The 16,827-nt window shown below is 39.3% G+C and overlaps 3 protein-coding genes across 6 annotated transcripts in view; all 3 read right to left on the bottom strand.

The window, feature by feature from the left end:
• LOC115578259 (gastrula zinc finger protein XlCGF57.1-like) overlaps window positions 1-16,818 on the bottom strand; it is a 47,419-nt gene extending 30,601 nt beyond the window's left edge. Inside the window, exon 1 of one of the 2 annotated variants that reach the window (XM_030411116.1) lies at window positions 16,326-16,818. The gene's annotated coding sequence lies outside the window, so the exon portion shown is untranslated. Of the gene's footprint in view, window positions 1-10,925; window positions 10,995-16,325 lie in introns of those variants that run through there. The other variant, XM_030411122.1, reaches the window with a different exon arrangement.
• On the bottom strand, window positions 1,305-10,926 carry LOC115578278 (gastrula zinc finger protein XlCGF17.1-like). Of its 2 annotated transcripts, none has more exons than XM_030411171.1 (2): window positions 10,687-10,926; window positions 1,305-3,846 (listed from the first exon to the last, which is right to left on the bottom strand). In XM_030411171.1, the coding sequence occupies exons 1-2, from the start codon at window positions 10,856-10,858 to the stop codon at window positions 2,774-2,776; spliced, it is 1,245 nt and encodes a 414-aa protein (XP_030267031.1). In that variant the 5' UTR covers window positions 10,859-10,926; the 3' UTR covers window positions 1,305-2,773. The 2 variants fall into 2 exon arrangements, with proteins under 2 accessions (XP_030267031.1, XP_030267032.1); XM_030411172.1 differs by lacking the exon at window positions 10,687-10,926 and adding an exon at window positions 5,351-5,923.
• On the bottom strand, window positions 6,642-16,346 carry LOC115578263 (zinc finger protein OZF-like). Of its 2 annotated transcripts, none has more exons than XM_030411136.1 (2): window positions 16,166-16,346; window positions 6,642-9,139 (listed from the first exon to the last, which is right to left on the bottom strand). In XM_030411136.1, the coding sequence occupies exons 1-2, from the start codon at window positions 16,323-16,325 to the stop codon at window positions 7,785-7,787; spliced, it is 1,515 nt and encodes a 504-aa protein (XP_030266996.1). In that variant the 5' UTR covers window positions 16,326-16,346; the 3' UTR covers window positions 6,642-7,784. The 2 variants fall into 2 exon arrangements, with proteins under 2 accessions (XP_030266996.1, XP_030266995.1); XM_030411135.1 differs by lacking the exon at window positions 6,642-9,139 and adding an exon at window positions 11,829-14,469.
• Window positions 16,819-16,827: the final 9 nt, after the last annotated feature.

Here is a 16,827-nt window from a genome sequence, read left to right as displayed (position 1 = left end):
AACTACTTAACATAAAAATAATTATTATAACTGTAAATAAACCCCTGAAATATTCCTTTCATAAGATAATATTAAATAATAGTCTTGCCAGCATTTTTTCTGATCTAATTTGGGCAAATTTAAAAGGGTGTTAGCAGTGTCTTATCTTTTTTGGGAAATGTCGTTTGCACAGAAACAAGTAAATGACACAAAAATCAGCAGAAATATTCATAAAAAAAGTTTCTGAATGTATCTCAGTGAGACGCTGCTGCCATCGAGTGGACATCAGGGAAAACTTCATCACACCGCTAATAAAGACGAGATTTCAGCAGCGTTCAGAGAAGAAATACAATCTACAGTAAATGTATCAAGGTTTATTATCGGTGCGTAAAAACTACAGTGAGCAGCAGTTTTTAAAAATATGTGAATCTTTATTAAACATAACGCAGACACAAATAAAAACTTGATTAAAATGATCACATCACTTCATCATAGATCAACTGATCAGCCAAACATCAGCCCAGCCCATTCACAGGGACAGGAGTGAAGGTCTACGGAAGCGCACTGCATTCACTGGATGAAAAAAGATTAGACACCTTATCTCGTAATTATGAGAAAAGATCTCGTAATTATGAGAAAAGATCTTGTAATTACGAGATCATACTTTTACAGTAAATACTCCCGGTAATAAACTGAAGGTATCACGAAGGTATCTGGATTTCAAAGTAAAGGACGACATGAGAAAAAACAACAATAACAAAACATTGTTTCCATAAGTAGTTCAAGATTCATAAACTGCTGGATTTAGAACTTCCTAGACTACTTGCATGCATAATATGAAGTACTTTTACTGTGTACTTTTCGAGTAATCTTGTGTCAAAATCCTTAACAGAGAAAAAGAATAAGGACATTTCGCCCAACTTTTATGTGTTATTAAAAAACGTATTTCTATTAGTAGACCAAGATTCATATACTGCTGAACTAAGTACTCCCTATACTTGTGTAACTATAATGAAGTACTTCTACTGTGTACTATTTAAGTAATCCTCTGTCAAAATCCTTATCCTCGTATGCTTCATGGGTCTGACTGTGAGACTGCAGTCTGACCCACACAGTCACCACCAGCTGCTCATCAGAGCGGCTTCAGTACGATTACCGTAAATGTTATTCACAATCAACGACGCACCTCTCCTTATCTCATAAATACGAGATCTTTTCTCGTATTTATGAGATAAGGTGTCTAATTTTTTTTTTATCCAGTGAATGGAATGCGCTTCCGTACATGTGAGAGATAAAGTTAAAAAAACACACAGGACTCAAAAACATGCAGTCAGAAGTTCAGAGGAATTTAATCAAGTCTGGATCCTACGATCATTTCTGTACAAAAATTCTTCTTCACATTTTCACAGGCTGTTTTCTAACAGCTGTAATAAACAAACACATGAATCCCAGGATGAAGATATTCACTTAATGAATGACAACAGCAGCCAAAACATCAACAAGGAGTTGTATAAAGTCGGACTGTGATTTGACTTAAATAACAAAAAAACTAAATTAGCAGTTTAAGAATCAGCTCGTCATGATTAATACAAATAAGCAATCAATTCAGCACCCGGAGAGGCCGTCAGAAATAAATCATGTTGTTTGGAGGAAAGTCATTTAATTTGGAAATCACATCGAGCAGCTGTTGACCATGAAGCCTTTAGGTGACATAAAATTAATCAACAGATTTAAAATGATCCCTACGTACGTTGTTTTCACCTTCGTCAATTCTTATTTGTTTTTCTTTTTGACTGATTTCGTCTAAACCTTGAAACACAGAAACAACTGTAGTAACTTCTGGAACACATCAGGACGGAGGGACACTTTCTTTAATGTTGCAGCAGGATGTTTCTCAACAATTTTGTTAATTTCTCAGGGAATAAAACAGATTTTAAGGCATTTTAAGGTGGCTTGGTGACTTTGGTGAAGGTATGCACTCTACTGTAGTGTCAAGTGATGTGGCCTGATACTAAAAATTGGAAATGAAGGAGACTGAAAACTGATTTTCATTTGCAGCAAAAATTAAGATCGAAGTGTACAGCCAGGGAGACAAAATCATTAAACCCTTCATTACACTCATCTGTCAAAGAGTAAAAATTCATATAAATGTGAGAAGCAACCTTTAATAGAAGCATGTATTGAGATTTAACTGCTTTTAAAGTCTTTTCAACTGCTTTACATCCACCTGCTCATTCAGAGGTCGTCTGTCTGTCCAGGTGATATCTCAAGAACGCCGTGAGAGAATTTCTTCAAATTTGGTGCATACGTCCACTTGGACTCAAAGAAGAAACTCGATAACTGTGACCTCAATTCTTGTGAAGACAATATTTCAAGAATGCACTGAGAGATCTTTGTCAAATTTACCACAAATATACACTTTGACTCAAGAGTGAAAGGATTTGATTTTGGAGGTTAAAGGTCACTGCAACCTTACATACTGAGCTGTCGAAGTGACCGTGTACCATATTGTAGCTTCATAGGAGCTTTACCTTCTTTAAAGCGGAGGCATAGTTCTATTTTAGTTCTTACATAGCATTACAAACTGATGGTGTGGATGTCAAGAGGCAAAAGCTCATGAATGTGCTGACGCATAATTTAAACAGATAAAAATCAGTCAATGTAATCAGCGAGTGTAATCTTATTTACTTACAGACCGACAGGAGTTTGATCACCAATCGGTGTTGAACCAAGATTTGCTCTCAGTATTTTATTCCTGCAAAACAAAGATCTCTCAAGAAGAATCTCTGCAGCTTCATTTCTTTTTGGCGCCCTCAGCGACACACTTGTGTTGTCGGAGGTGAATGGGCCGAGTGAACTTTTTATCACAAACGCTGCAGCTGAAAGGTTTCTGCCCCGTGTGGGTCGTCAGGTGTTGTCTCAGGGTTCCTTGAAGTGCAAATGTTTTACCACAAACTGAACAACTGAACGGTTTCTCTCCAGTGTGGATTCTCATGTGTTTGATCAGAGAACTACTGTCGCTTGTACTTTTTTTACAAACTGAGCAGCTGTAAGGTTTTTCTCCCGTGTGAACTCTCAAGTGTTTTGTCAAAGATGAGCTGTCTGTGAATTTAGTTCCACAAAAAGAGCAACTGAAGGGTTTCTCCCCTGTGTGGGTCCTCATGTGCACCACAACACTTCCTCTCCATAGAAACATCTTTTTACAAACTGGGCAGCTGAAACGTTTTTCCTTCGAGTGAATCCTCATGTGACTTGTTAAAGACTTCTTCTGCGGGTACTTTTTGCCACAAACTGAGCAAATAAACGGTTTCACTTCCGTTTGTCCTTCATCTTGTTTCTGCAGATGTTCCTTGTGGTCAGAGCTTGTAGCACATTCAGAGTTGTTTGATGTTTTTCCAGTAATGCATTTCATGTCCTTATTCCTTAAAGCTGGACGAGGTTGTCTGGTGTCCTCCCAAACCCAACTGTCATCAGACTCAGGTTCAGAGGAGTGTGACGTCTTTTCATCATCATCAGCTGGCTGTAAATGACTATCTGGATTAAAGTTCCAGGCTGGTTCTGGTCCGCCACAGTCCTCTCCATCAGCTTCTGTTTTCAAATGTTCTACATCTCTGATGTCTTCAGTTTTGATTTGATGAAGCTGTGAGGACTGAGGTTCCTCTTCATCATCTTCTTCACTCTTCACAGTGACAGGAGTGAATGTGAACTTGATATCAGCCTCCTCCAGCTCTGGAAGCTGCTCTCCCTCCTGACGGGTCCAGAGTTCCTCCTGTTCCTCTTTAATGTGTGGCAGCTCTGGTGGGTCCTCCTGGTCCAGACTGGAGCTCCACTCCACCTCTTCTTTAATCACCAACAGCTGCTGGATGTCTGTGGAGAACAAAGATATACAGACATGTTTAAGAAAAGCACATTTCCTGTTAACATTTACACAGCTGACATCACTGCTTTATAAAAGTTAACTAAAACTACAAGCACATCACGTATCAAAGCAGAAATACCATAAAATGATTGTGATTAGCACGACTGAAACGTTTACATCCACATGTAAAGAACACGTTGGATCACAAACTACTTTGTCACAACAAACATTCATGAAGTTTTGTTAAGCAATTAATTTATTAAAGGTCATCTGTGACCAAATCTGCAGGGTCAAAAATATACAAAGATGAATATAGAGAGTTTTGTGCATCAAATGTTCTTTGTAGCATTTTAACTCCCCCTGATTGATTCTGATTGAGAACAGCTGGTAACTCTCATTTTAATGTCTTGTTTGATACATCCATAACACTCATCCACAAACACTACAGTGGGAAAGTCTAAGGAGCTCAGCATTGATATGAAACAGTTTATACTGTTTTACTCTGTTTACATGTGGCAGACCCTGCCACCTCTCTAGCTTCAAACAGTGTTCTGGGACCTTGTCTTCCTCTGAGACCCCAGACTGGTATAAAGATTCTCGGAGTGGTATGCTGCTGTTATTCCACCGACACATGATGGTATGTGCCGCTTGAGATTGTTACGGCACTGAGAGACTGTTGGATGGGTAACGCTCCCTGATGAATATGCAAATATAATGCCACTGGGCTGGTTTGACGACAAGTACTGCCGTAAATGTATATATACAAAAATTCTTTATTGACAATGCTAACTTAACACATTACCGTAAGTAAAGGAACATATGTATGTTGTTGGGATGTAGGCATATAGACAGTAATTACACCTGGAACTCTTGTGATATGATGGTAAAGTAAAGCATTGTCAATCAAGACAAAAAAAATGTATACATTTACGGCTGTACTTGTCGTCAAACCAGCCCAGTGGCAGTATATTTGCATATTCATCAGGGAGCGGTACTCATCCAACAGTCTCTCAGTGCCGAAACAATCTTAAGCTGCACATACCGTCATGTGTCGATGGAATAACAGCAGCATACCACTCTGAGAATCTTTAGACCAGTCTGGGGATCGGTATATGCCACTGAGCAGCAGTTGACATACTTTCAGGCACTTTTGGATCTCGGCGTCACTCTGAATGTAATAGAAGCTTTTACATTAATTTTTCGAGGACATGAACTTGGAAAAGTTGAGGATGAATGACCAATAAATGCTTTAAGTTACTTTACAATCACCTGTCGTGGCCATTTTATCATCACTGTAAACCTACAAAAGTAGTTCATATATTTCTTATAATCTATATGTGCCACTTTGTGAATGTATTTTCATAAAAAAAACTATTAATTTCATTGCCATTGCTGCTCGTATAGAAGGTAAACTGGTTCAGGATTGGAAGAACATTGATTTTTAATTTGCATTCATTCATTCATTGACTGATTCACTGTGGTATCTGAGAATCAGACGTAAAGAGAACAAACCTGCTTCATCTTCAGTCTTCACGACGGCGTCCAGCGACATTTTGTCCTGATTCACAGAAACCTTTCCTGCAGAAACACTCAGTTAACAGCTGTCTGCTCACTCTGATGTGCGCTGTGATGCTAATGCTACATTAGAACAGGTTCGGGTCCGTCTATTTCCTGCAAAACCAGCTAAGTAAACGTCATTAGCTTCGGGCACGAGGAGATAATTCAGACGTTAAATATATTTAAATAAAGTGAACAGCACGGCAGGTTCATCGGGACATTCTGGGTCCGTGAATAACACAGTTTGTTCTCTATCGAATCGGATCCACCCAGAACTGGCTCCGTCTATTTCCTGCTAGCACGCAACGCTAACGTCATTTAGCTTAGCCTTTAGCTTCTTCTCGGCAACAAATGTCGATGACTCTGATGTGAAACACCTCAACAGTTCAAACCGACTCCTCTGAAACAAGTTCCTCCATCCTCCATCCGCTGTTTCACTCTGACTGTGTCCTACAGTAACGAACCGAACCGCTAACACACAACGGAACAAGTTAGCTTGTTAGCCACCGGAAGTACAAACGCTTCCGGTACCACTTTGTGTATTTTCAGAATAAAAGTTATCCGGTTTTAATCTGTCGATGTCTATGATTTACGTACATTAACAGTGGAACAAAAACATCCAGATTCTTCGCCAATTTTAAGAAAACATAGATATGCCACGAGTAAAATTAATGTAAAATAAGATTAAGATTATTATTACTACCTTCTTTATTCTCTTTATTCATTCTGTACATATTAATCTGATATGAACTTCTGTTATTATTTAATTTATTATGATTATGATTAACTTTTTTTCAACTGTTCAACTGTTTATTGTAGTTATACATGTCTCTTACTTGTTTCTGAACCAGCTGCATATTCATATCATACAACATGGAAACTTTTATCTGTCTTTGCTCAACTAGAAACCGATTTTGTGATATGGTTTTTTGGTTTAAGGTGACAAAACTGTGTTGTAGCTCAGGTGTGTGGTACATTAAGATGTAAAACAGTAAAGTGAGGTGTATGACTCATAATTTCCAGCACAAACACAACCAAAGTATCTTTACTGATCTCTGATTATAAATGATGACAGTAACTTTAATGATAGATTGAATCCCTTTGTGACGACTATAATGTATGAGATGAAGTCAAAATAACAAAAATAGACTTTCAGACGATTAATCTGAGACTTCAGCCGTCTGAGCTGGAAAAAATCATGTGTAGATCTCGTAAAGAGTCCCCGAATAAAAGACTTGAGAAAATATTTGGTAGATCAGTTAAGTTGTTTAATTTATAAATCACATTTTCAAACAACAAATATCATTGTAGAGCAACAAAACAATGTAAACCCACACACAAAAAAAACAGACAATCAAACCATCACCTCAGAGGAACAGACTCAGGGATTCACTGATTTAGAAATTCAGAACAAATGCTGAAGTTTAAAACAATTTTTCGTGATAACGTTCACAGATTTTCTTCTTGTTGTGTTTGTGTTTTCTGTTCACTAAAAAGAACACAGAAAGAAATAAACCTTTATTGTAAACTGATTTAAAGTCCTTCACAACCTGTGAAAGAGTCCAGATTTAATCAAACAAACTTATGTGAACAACTTTAAATATAACTTTCATTCACATAAAAAATATTGTTTTTGTGTTACACATTCACTGGTCAATAATTGTTCTCATGTAAAAGGTGGAATCTTGTATTGTGTAGAGACGTCACAGAACTCCTCTGGAACATTAATTAACTTCTCTAAAGGTTAAAACTGTAAACATTGATAGAATAACGCACTCTCAGGGTCCACATAGTGTTTATTTTGAGGGAGTAAAGCGCTGGCTGTGCATTCAGGAGCTCTGAGATGAAACATTTGTGCATCTTGTTTCGATGACAACAATATCTTTACAGCCGCCGTTGTATGATGGACTCTGATCCTTCGTGGCTTACAATCTGTTTGTTTTATGGTGAGTATTATCGACAAGGCCAGGAGAGAGAAAAAGAGCCACAGTGACGTCACCAGAGCCTTTCTGAAGAGCTGAGAGATTTTAAACTGGAAGCGCTCGAGCCACCTGCTGCTGCAGACGCTCGCTCCTTATTGGGAGCCATTGAACAAAGACGCTGGCATTCAGATAAAAACACTTTGTGAACACGGGGCCTTGAACAGTTTGCAGTGCTGTCAACATGACTTACCACTAACAGGTAACTTAGACTGAGAGGAACGAGTGGTGTGTCAAACACATTCGTACTTAAAGTGATAGAACGTGAAAATCAGCCAACAACTATTTTTGTCTTCCCTATTTTTGACATCCGTAACGCAACTTTTAACTGATCGGTCGTGAGTCGAGTCTTTCCTTCAGAATTTCAGCCCTGCCGGGAAAAAGACGGCCCATCAAGCATCTCTGCAGCTTCACTTACTTCTCTTTCTCTTAACAAGACACTTGTGCTTTTTTAAATGAGCTTGCTGAGTGAATTTATTTCCACAAACACTGCAACCAAACGGTCGCTCCCCCGTGTGGACGGCCTGGTGTCGCGTCAGAGTTCCATGTTGTGTGAATGTTTTACCGCAAACTGAACAACTGAACTTTTTCTCCGTGCCGTGGATTCTCATGTGTGAATTCAAATTCTTTCTCAGACTGAAATTTGCTTCACAAACCGAGCACGTGTGAGGTTTTTTTCCTGTGTGAAGTGTTGCGTGTGCGGTAAAACTTGACTTTAGTGTGAATTGTTTACCACATTCAGAACAACTGAAGGGTTTCTCCCCTGTGTGAGTCTTCATGTGCCTCACGAGGTCGCATTTCCACTGAAACTTCTTTTTACAGACTGTACAATCGAACGGATTCTCCTCTGTGTGTAAAACTGCGTGTTGATTCATGTGTGTTTTTCGTGCAAATCTTTTACCACAAACTGAACAACCGAACGGTTTCTGCCCAGTGTGGGCTCTCATGTGTCGGTTCAAAGTCCTGCTGTCACTGAAATTCGTCTTACAAACTGAGCAGGTGAACAATTTTTTGCTGGTGTGAAGTTTTAAGTGTGAAGTCAAATGTGAGCGCTGTGCAAATTTCTTCGCGCAGATAGAACAACTGAAAGGTTTCTTCGCTGTGTGCTTCCTCATGTGGGCTGAAAGATTTCTCTTCCATGGAAACGTTTTCTTACAAACTGAGCAGCGGAAACGTCTGTTCTTTGAATGAACTCGTGAGGTGTGAGACTTTAAGGAGGTCTTAAAGTGATAACTTTTACTACAAAGTGTGCAACTAAATATCTTCACTTCAGTTTGGACTTCTTCGGGTTTCGGCAGATCCTTGTGAACGACGCTTGTAGAACATTCAGAGGAGACAACTGGTGTGGTTTTAGATGACTGAGGTTCACTCGTCTCCGTCCAATCACAGCTGTCATCAGTCTCAGGTTCAGATGAGTCTGAAGCCTCGTCCTGACTAAGTGGTTGTAATTCTCTATCTGGACCTGGGTCCTTGGCTGGTTCTGGTTCTCCACAGTCCTTTCCATCAGCTTCTGTTTTCAAATCCTCTTTCTCCCGGATCTCTTCAGTTTGCTGTTGATGAAGCTGTGAGGACTGAGGTTTCTCTTCTTCTTCCTCTTCACTCTTCACAGGGACCGGAAGCTGCTCTCCCTCCTGACGGGTCCCGGGTTCCTCCAGTTCCTGTTTAATCGGTGGCTCCTCTGGTGGGTCCTCCTGGTCCAGACTGGAGCTCTGGTCCTGCTGCTCAGGAGGAACGGCTTCTTCCCTCACCGATAACTGCTGGACATCTGTAGAGAAAAGAGAAAATATATACACATTTCTAAAACTTAAATGTTAAGTGTCACATTTTGTATAACGTATTCAGACATCAAAACAAAAACAACTACAAGCGTCGGGCTCATTTATGACAAATTATGAATGTTTTCAGTTCAGTAGACTCATTGAGTTTGGAAACACAACACATCTAACTTTAACTAAAACAGGGCTTCACTGACACCTTTACATGTTGACATGATGGAGACGTGATTATCAAAACATCATATTCTTTGTCTATTTCTGATAAGAACCGACCGCGTTACACTGAAGATAAGATACCAAGCTGCTCAAACAGGAAGTGTTTCTTGGCACAACAAGCAAATCCTGCGTTGTGTAATTCATCAGAGCAGAACTGGCAGCTGCAACTCAAGTCCTGAGTTCAAATAAAACTCTCAGCTGAAGATTCTCAAATGTTTTACTGCTTAATAAACAGACAGGGGTGGAATAGAAGTTATCTTAGTTAGTGTCCAAAAGAACTTATCAAGCTACTTCTACTTTGCAAAGAAGGAAAAAGGATAATGTCCACATATCAAATTGAGTATAAAGCAGAATCTTTTAAAAATGTTCAGGAATGTCAGAACATCTTAATTGCTTTAATGACTGTGTAAAGTCCAGCAGGCATGGACTCCACTCCCACTGACTCAGAGGCTACGTTTTAATACAGGTTGTATAAAGTGACAGGACAGCACGTAGCACCAACAGGAAGTCTTTTAGCCGCCTACAAGAAAGCACACCAAAAATATATATACATATGTTTGAGTGTATGTTATATTTTGAAATATGTTGAAAGTCCAACTGAACCAGCTGATCTGTGATGTGACACAGTGCAGCAGATACAGCTGCACTTTTGCAGAAGTAATATGGTCGCCGTACAGTTTAAGGAACGTGGTTCTAACAGAACAGGCTGTCTTGCATCCCTGTCGGTGCTACATGCTGCTTCTCCACACAGGTGGAGAGACGACGGTGATCTACTGCAGGTAACACACTGACAAGAGATCAGTGCTTCATACAACACAACATCCCTCAACCATCACTACAACTAATTCACTGCAGAGATCTGTATACAGGACCAAATCACTCTACATGTGACAGAATAATATTTATACTGCTGCAGTCTGAATATGATCTCAGGTCAACACCGGTGTTACACATTATATCAGCTGTTTACTAGATGGAAGCTCTGATGTAGAATTAGTCTGTGGAAACAGTTTCCTTGCAATATCGATCTGAATTTGAAGGGAAATATTCAACATATTCAACATTTTAGAGGGATTTCATTTTGCAACTCCACATCAGAACTTCCTGCTGTTATCTGAGTGCCACACTGAGGAGCAGCTCTGTTAGTGACGCAACATGTGTTTGTGGAAACAGGAACTGACATTTGAAGATTTGGCATTGAATGACCCGTAAACACAAACTGTCTGCACACCTTCAACAGCAGCAGACTGTTTCCTGAGACTGTTTAAATCACACTTTCTGTGTCTTTATGAATTTCCTGATAATAAAGAGGAGAACCGACCTGTTCTGTGTAACTGGACCTGAGGCTGGAGAACAGCGTCCAGTAGTTTCCGTTGTCGACACAGTTCCTCCTCGTACTCTGCTATCGTTCTTTCAAACAGCTCAAATATCTCTTCAGCAGCCGCAGTTAGTCTCTGCTTTATAAAAACTCTCAGCGTTCGGACTTTGGACATTTTTTATAAAGTCTCACAAACTTTTCCTCCAGAAACACTCCGTTAAAAACTGTCTGCTCACTCTGATGTGCGCTGTGTTCACAGTCCGCTCGGCTCCGTCTACTTCCAGGGAGAAAACTAAGCTAACTCCATTAGCTTCGTGCTACAGCAGCAGATAATTCAGCTGTTAAAGCTCCGAGTCTCCTCAGACTGATCGATCCGGACATTTTGGGTCCGTGAACAACACAGCTCGGTCGCCACTGAAGCCACTCCGACTGAACTTTGACCGAGTTCCGCCTTCGTCTTACTTCCTGGTAACACGCTACGCTAACGTCCTTTAGCTTAGCCTTTAGCACCTTCTGGACTAAAAAGCTCACTGAGTTTGAGGTAAAACATCCCCAAAGTTCACACAGAGTCCACTTAAAACAAGTTCATCCACACAGGTTCTGGTGTTTCACTCCGGTCCCATCTTACGGTAACGCACGAAGCCACTGTACCAAACGGAAAAGGCTAGCATGTACGTACAATTGCTTCCGGTGTCATTTTGCTGGATTTCAAAATAAAATTGATTGCTAATACAGCTGGTAGAAATACCTAGTTTATAAAAGTCAACATAGAAAACCACAAGTGAAGTTAAAGTTAACAGTACAAAATGTCAGCAAAGTAAAGTTTGCTGAGGTGGAAATAAATGAAACAACTTTATTTACTGTGGAATGATTATTTGTAACAATATCAGCGTGTCACAACAACTCAGTTGTGCATCAGCAGTGTGAGTCTTTACTGTTGTTTAGTTGTGAAACAGTAAAGTGAGGTGTGTTTTAGTCTTTAGGATAAAGAGGTGGGAGTGGACGGACATCAGCTGACTGAAGATGAGACAGGAAGTAGTTTAGAGGATGTAGAGAGATGTTCACCAGGAGAGATTTATAAAATTTAAAGAATCTTATATCAGGTGAACAAATACGCTCAATTCTAACAACTCCATCAAACCAACTAAATTAATACACAGCTGGTGTATATTTTATTCAAACAGCACTTCAGACAACAGTTACAAGTTACTTTACAGAAAGCAGAAATTCAATAAGTTACAATCAACTGAACATAATACAGTGATTCAAACCAACAGTAACTTCTTTTACAACATGATGAAGTGCTGCTGGCTAAACGCTGTACATTTCCTGCAGGGATTTCAAAATAAAAGTCAACTCTGAAGAAGCTGCCGGAGAATCTGCAGCTACAAAAAAATACTGAGCGAGTGTTTTTCATTCAAACAGAGCAGATCAGGAACAGGACATATTTCTTATTATTCTACTCTCCTACATTACTTTACATTATTTTAGCATGAATTCAAACAGGCTACATTATCATGATGATAACAATAGTAGAATAAAATATAATCCCAGTTTTACCTTACAGATAAATGAAGAGGAAACAGATTTATTCATTCAATACATCAGAAGTCTATATCTTTAACTATGAATCAACCCCTGAAATATTCCACTTAATTCAAAAAATAAGTGTACAAAAATAAAAATGATCACTTTCTTTCAGGCACATTTAAAGGGGTTAGTAGTTATTGTTATTGATCCATTTTAGGAGTTATTCTTTGCACAGAAATTATTAAATGACACAAAAAGCAGAAATATTCCTTTAAAACACAGCTCAGTGAGACTCTGCTGCTGTCCAGTGGACTTCAGGCAAACATCATCAAACCTGTCGTATTTATTAAGAAAAATTATGTTTCTCATTCTGTAGAGAAAAAATACAATTGAATGTATATTTTTCTCTAAATATCATATGTGTACAGCTGCTGTTTTAGGAAATATGAAGGCTTATTTCTTTTTATCTTTAAACTATCTGTAACATGTTTTTAAAGATTCTCGATGATTTGACCAAAATAATAAAAAATACTGCATGAGCAGTAAAATATTCAACTGTTTATGCTCGACACATAATGAAACCTTAAGACCAGAAGAGTCCATTACATTACTAACAACTTCCATTCGTGGGAGGTAAGAAATGTTATTCATAAATCACAAATCAAACTAATGTTGACAAAAGTGCTGTATAGGTGTCCTAAAATACACTTTGAATGAACAAATACACATAGTATCAAAAAAAAGCACAGTTCACAGAAACAGACAAAATAAATGTTGCTTCATTGTAGAAGAGTTTTAGCACAACTTATATTAAGAATGCGTCAGTTTTCAGCTGATCAGCATCGAGTCAGGTGTTTTCCTCCGTCTCTGCAGCTTCATTAGTTCCGCTGCTTTCACCGACACACTTGTGATTTTTGATATGTGAGAGCCGAGTGAATTTCCTGTTGCAGACCGAACAACTAAACGGTCTGTCCCCGGTGTGGACAGCCAGGTGTCGCTTCAGTGTTCCATGTTGTGTGAATGTTTGACTACAAACTGAACAACTAAATGGTTTCTCCCCAGTATGTATCCTCATGTGTCTCGTCAAGTTCTTTCTAAGACTGAAACTTGTGCTACAAACTGAGCAGGTGAAAGGTTTCTCTCCTGTGTGGAGAGTTAAGTGAGAGGTCAAACTTGAGTTTTGTGCGAATCTTTTACCACAGAAAGAACAACTGAAGTGTTTTTCCCCTGAGTGGATTTTCATGTGACTCACAAAATCTCCTCTCCATGAAAAGAATTTGTCACAAACTGAGCAGCTGAATGATTTCTCCTCTGTGTGGAGAGCTAAGTGCTGTCTCATATGAGCCTTTCGTGCAAACGTTTTACCACAAACTTCACAACTGAAGGGTTTCTCTCCAGTGTGGATGCTCATGTGTGCATCCAAAGTCTTTCTCAGACTGAAACTCATTTTACAAACCGAGCAAGTGAAAGGTTTCTCTCCTGTATGAAGTTTTAAGTGTGAGGTCAAATTTGAGCGATGTGTGAAATTTGTGCCACAGACAGAACAACTGAAGGGTTTCTCGCCGGTGTGGATTCTCATGTGCGCGACAAGGTTTCTTCTCCACTGGAACGTTTTTTCACAAACTGAGCAGCTGAAACGTTTTTCTTTTGAATGAAGTCTCATGTGAGACTTCAAAGAGTTCTTAGAGTCATAACTTTTCCCACAAACTGAGCAACTAATTGTTGAACCTTCTGCTTGGTTTTCATTGGGTTTCTGCAGACGATTCTTGTTCCCAAAGCTTGTAGAACATTCAGAGGAGATGACCGAGTGTTTTTCATTACTAGATTCCACATTACTTACAGGTGCTTCATTGTTTTGCACAGGGTTTGAATCTGGTGGAGGTTCCCTGGTCTCCCTCCAGTCACAGCTGTCGTCAGTCTCAGGTTCAGACATGTTGTATTCAGTCTCTGGATCAGAGTGTGACATCTTGTCGTGACTATCTGGCTCCAAATAATCTCCATCTCTGTTCCCTTCAGTCTGTCTTTGCTGAAGATGTGAGGGCTGAGGTTTCTCTTCATCATCATCTTCTTCGATCTTCACAGTGACAGGACTGAATGTGAATTTGATGACATCAGCCTCCTCCAGCCCATGAAGCTGCTCTCCCTCCTGACTGGTCCAGAGTTCCTCCTCTTCCTCTTTAATGTGTAGTAGCTGTTGTGCGTTCTCCTGGTTCTGCTGCTCAGGGGGAACCTGTTCTTTACTGAGCTCCTGGACATCTGCGAAGAATAATGAAATTCTTACACGTGTTTTAGAAAAAATATGTTTCCCGTTCACATTTAAACCACTAGTTCCTAAAGTGTGGTGCAATGTTTCCCTGTTTCTATAACATAATCCGAAGTCCTTGAAAGTAAAACTATTAGCATATATTGCTAATTAACGAGGCAGCTGCAAATTCATGTTATGTTCACATGTAAACTGGACTTTGTTTATAACATCGATGCTTTGTGCTCACACACAGTTGATGGACAGAGTTTCCAAGATGTCGACCACATTATCGTCACCCTGACGCAGAATCAAAAGATACACTACGTGTTTATGTATATTTCTATATTAATAACTGTATATTAATAACTGTATCCATGTTCTGTAGTTTGTGTATCTTGAAGGAGTTTACAAACTTTCATTTCGTACACAACCCTGTTTCACATAGTAACAAAATAATTACCTTGTACCTTAAAGTTAAAGCCCAAAGTATTACTGCCATCCTACTTTACTTGTCTGCAAGTTAACGCAGCTTCTCTTTGTTAGCAATATGTTAGATGTCACCTGATTCAGTACTATCAGAACACTTGGATGCTGATTTGATTAAGAATCTCGTTTCAAAACCGATTTTCAATAAATTAATATGAAAGGGATTATCATTTTCCTTAATATGCTTCAGTTTACAGTGTGCCAAAGCATTCCCTGGTGTCTTTAGTCAACTGAAATGTAATTTGTAACATAACTGGTGGATAAGATAAAAGATCAGCATTCCTCTTATTTCAAAAAGTTGACTGCATTAATTAATACATTATATTTTAAAACAAATGTAACCGTTTGTTTGTTAAGAACAACAGCTCCACTGTGCAGTTATTAACGACATGTAGCCAGCAGTAGTAGCTAGTAGACTTCCCTATCCAAGTTGTTGATGTAGGTTTTTTTCAAGACGAAACACACTCACAAAAATCGTTAACTGTTTAATAAAAGCATAAATTTGGTCCACTTGTACAGTTAAGGATCTTGAACATTTTCAGATATGGAGCCATGGAGTCCATTTCACTTTCTGCCATAACTGAATTATGTATTTTGTAGGTGTGGACGATAAGATACAGGATGGACAAACTATCAGCCTGATGATTGAAAACTTAAATTATCGGTTATAAGCAGATTATAGCCGATAATACTAAGCCAAATAGCTTTTGTTGACTTAAGAAATGCAGCATCCCCTCACAGCAGGTGGTGGTGTGCACCTTTAAAGTTGTGCAGCTGTGTAGAGCTACGCAACGTAAACACAAGCCACACATGTCGTCACTCATGTGAACGATTTCTTTACAAGAAGTCGACAAGAGGGAAAAGTTTTATCACAGCAGGAAGACAAGATAAAACATCTTTGCTCACTATGTCGTAGCCTTTCTCACACTCAGGTGTTGGTTTCTATCGTTGGTTATTTTATCAGTATCGGCCATGAGAGTCAGGTAATTATCGTTTTCACCTGGGCTGAAAAAAATCGATATCGTCCATCAATAGAATCATCACAGAACCTACATAACAACACAGGAAAGGTGACATCTCCCTCTATGGTTTGATGACAGTGACACCAAATACTATATCACACACTGATCAGGTGACGAGGCTGTTATTAAGCATCTTATAATAACAATGTTGTGAATGTGACAATAAAGAACTCGATGTCAGAATAATAAGTGTTCGAACCTGTTCTGTGCGATCGACCTCCAGCGTCCAGTAGTTTCCGTTGTCGACACAGTTCCTCCTCGTACTCTGCTATCGTTCTTTCAAACAGCTCAAATATCTCTTCAGCAGCCGCAGTTAGTCGCTGCTTCATAAAAACTCTCAGCGTTTGGACTTTAGACATGTTTCCTCAGCAGATTGTCCTCTAGAAAAACAGCTGGTCCTTCTGATGTGCGCTGGCGGGTCCGTCTATTTCCTGATAGCAAGCTAAGTTAGCTTCTTTAGCTCGTTAGGACACCAGGAGATGATTCAGATGTTCAACATGTTATAATAACATCATTAACACCACTGAGTCTCTTCAGACAAGTTCATCTGAACATGTCGGGTCCGTGAAGAATACAGTCTGGTCTCTACTGAAGCAACTCCAACTAGCACTGCCTCCGTCTATTTCCTGTTAGCAAGCTATGCTAACGTCCTTTAGCACCAACAGACTGAAACATCCTGGCATTTACACAGATTCCACTCTGTGGAAACGTTTATCCATAAATATAGGCTCTGTTGTTTTAATCCAACTATATTGAGTTGAAACGCTCGTAATATGTCACGAAAAAGCCACCATACATATCGCTTTGTACAGTTAGCATATCACAGTGAGGCTAATCTCTTCCGGTGTAGCGTTGTAGCTG

Source organism: Sparus aurata, unplaced genomic scaffold (genome assembly GCF_900880675.1).
Source record: "Sparus aurata unplaced genomic scaffold, fSpaAur1.1, whole genome shotgun sequence".
NCBI classification, from domain to species: domain Eukaryota; kingdom Metazoa; phylum Chordata; class Actinopteri; order Spariformes; family Sparidae; genus Sparus; species Sparus aurata.
The sequence above is the reverse complement of the archived record's forward strand: the minus strand, read 5'-3'. Positions and strand labels throughout refer to the sequence as shown.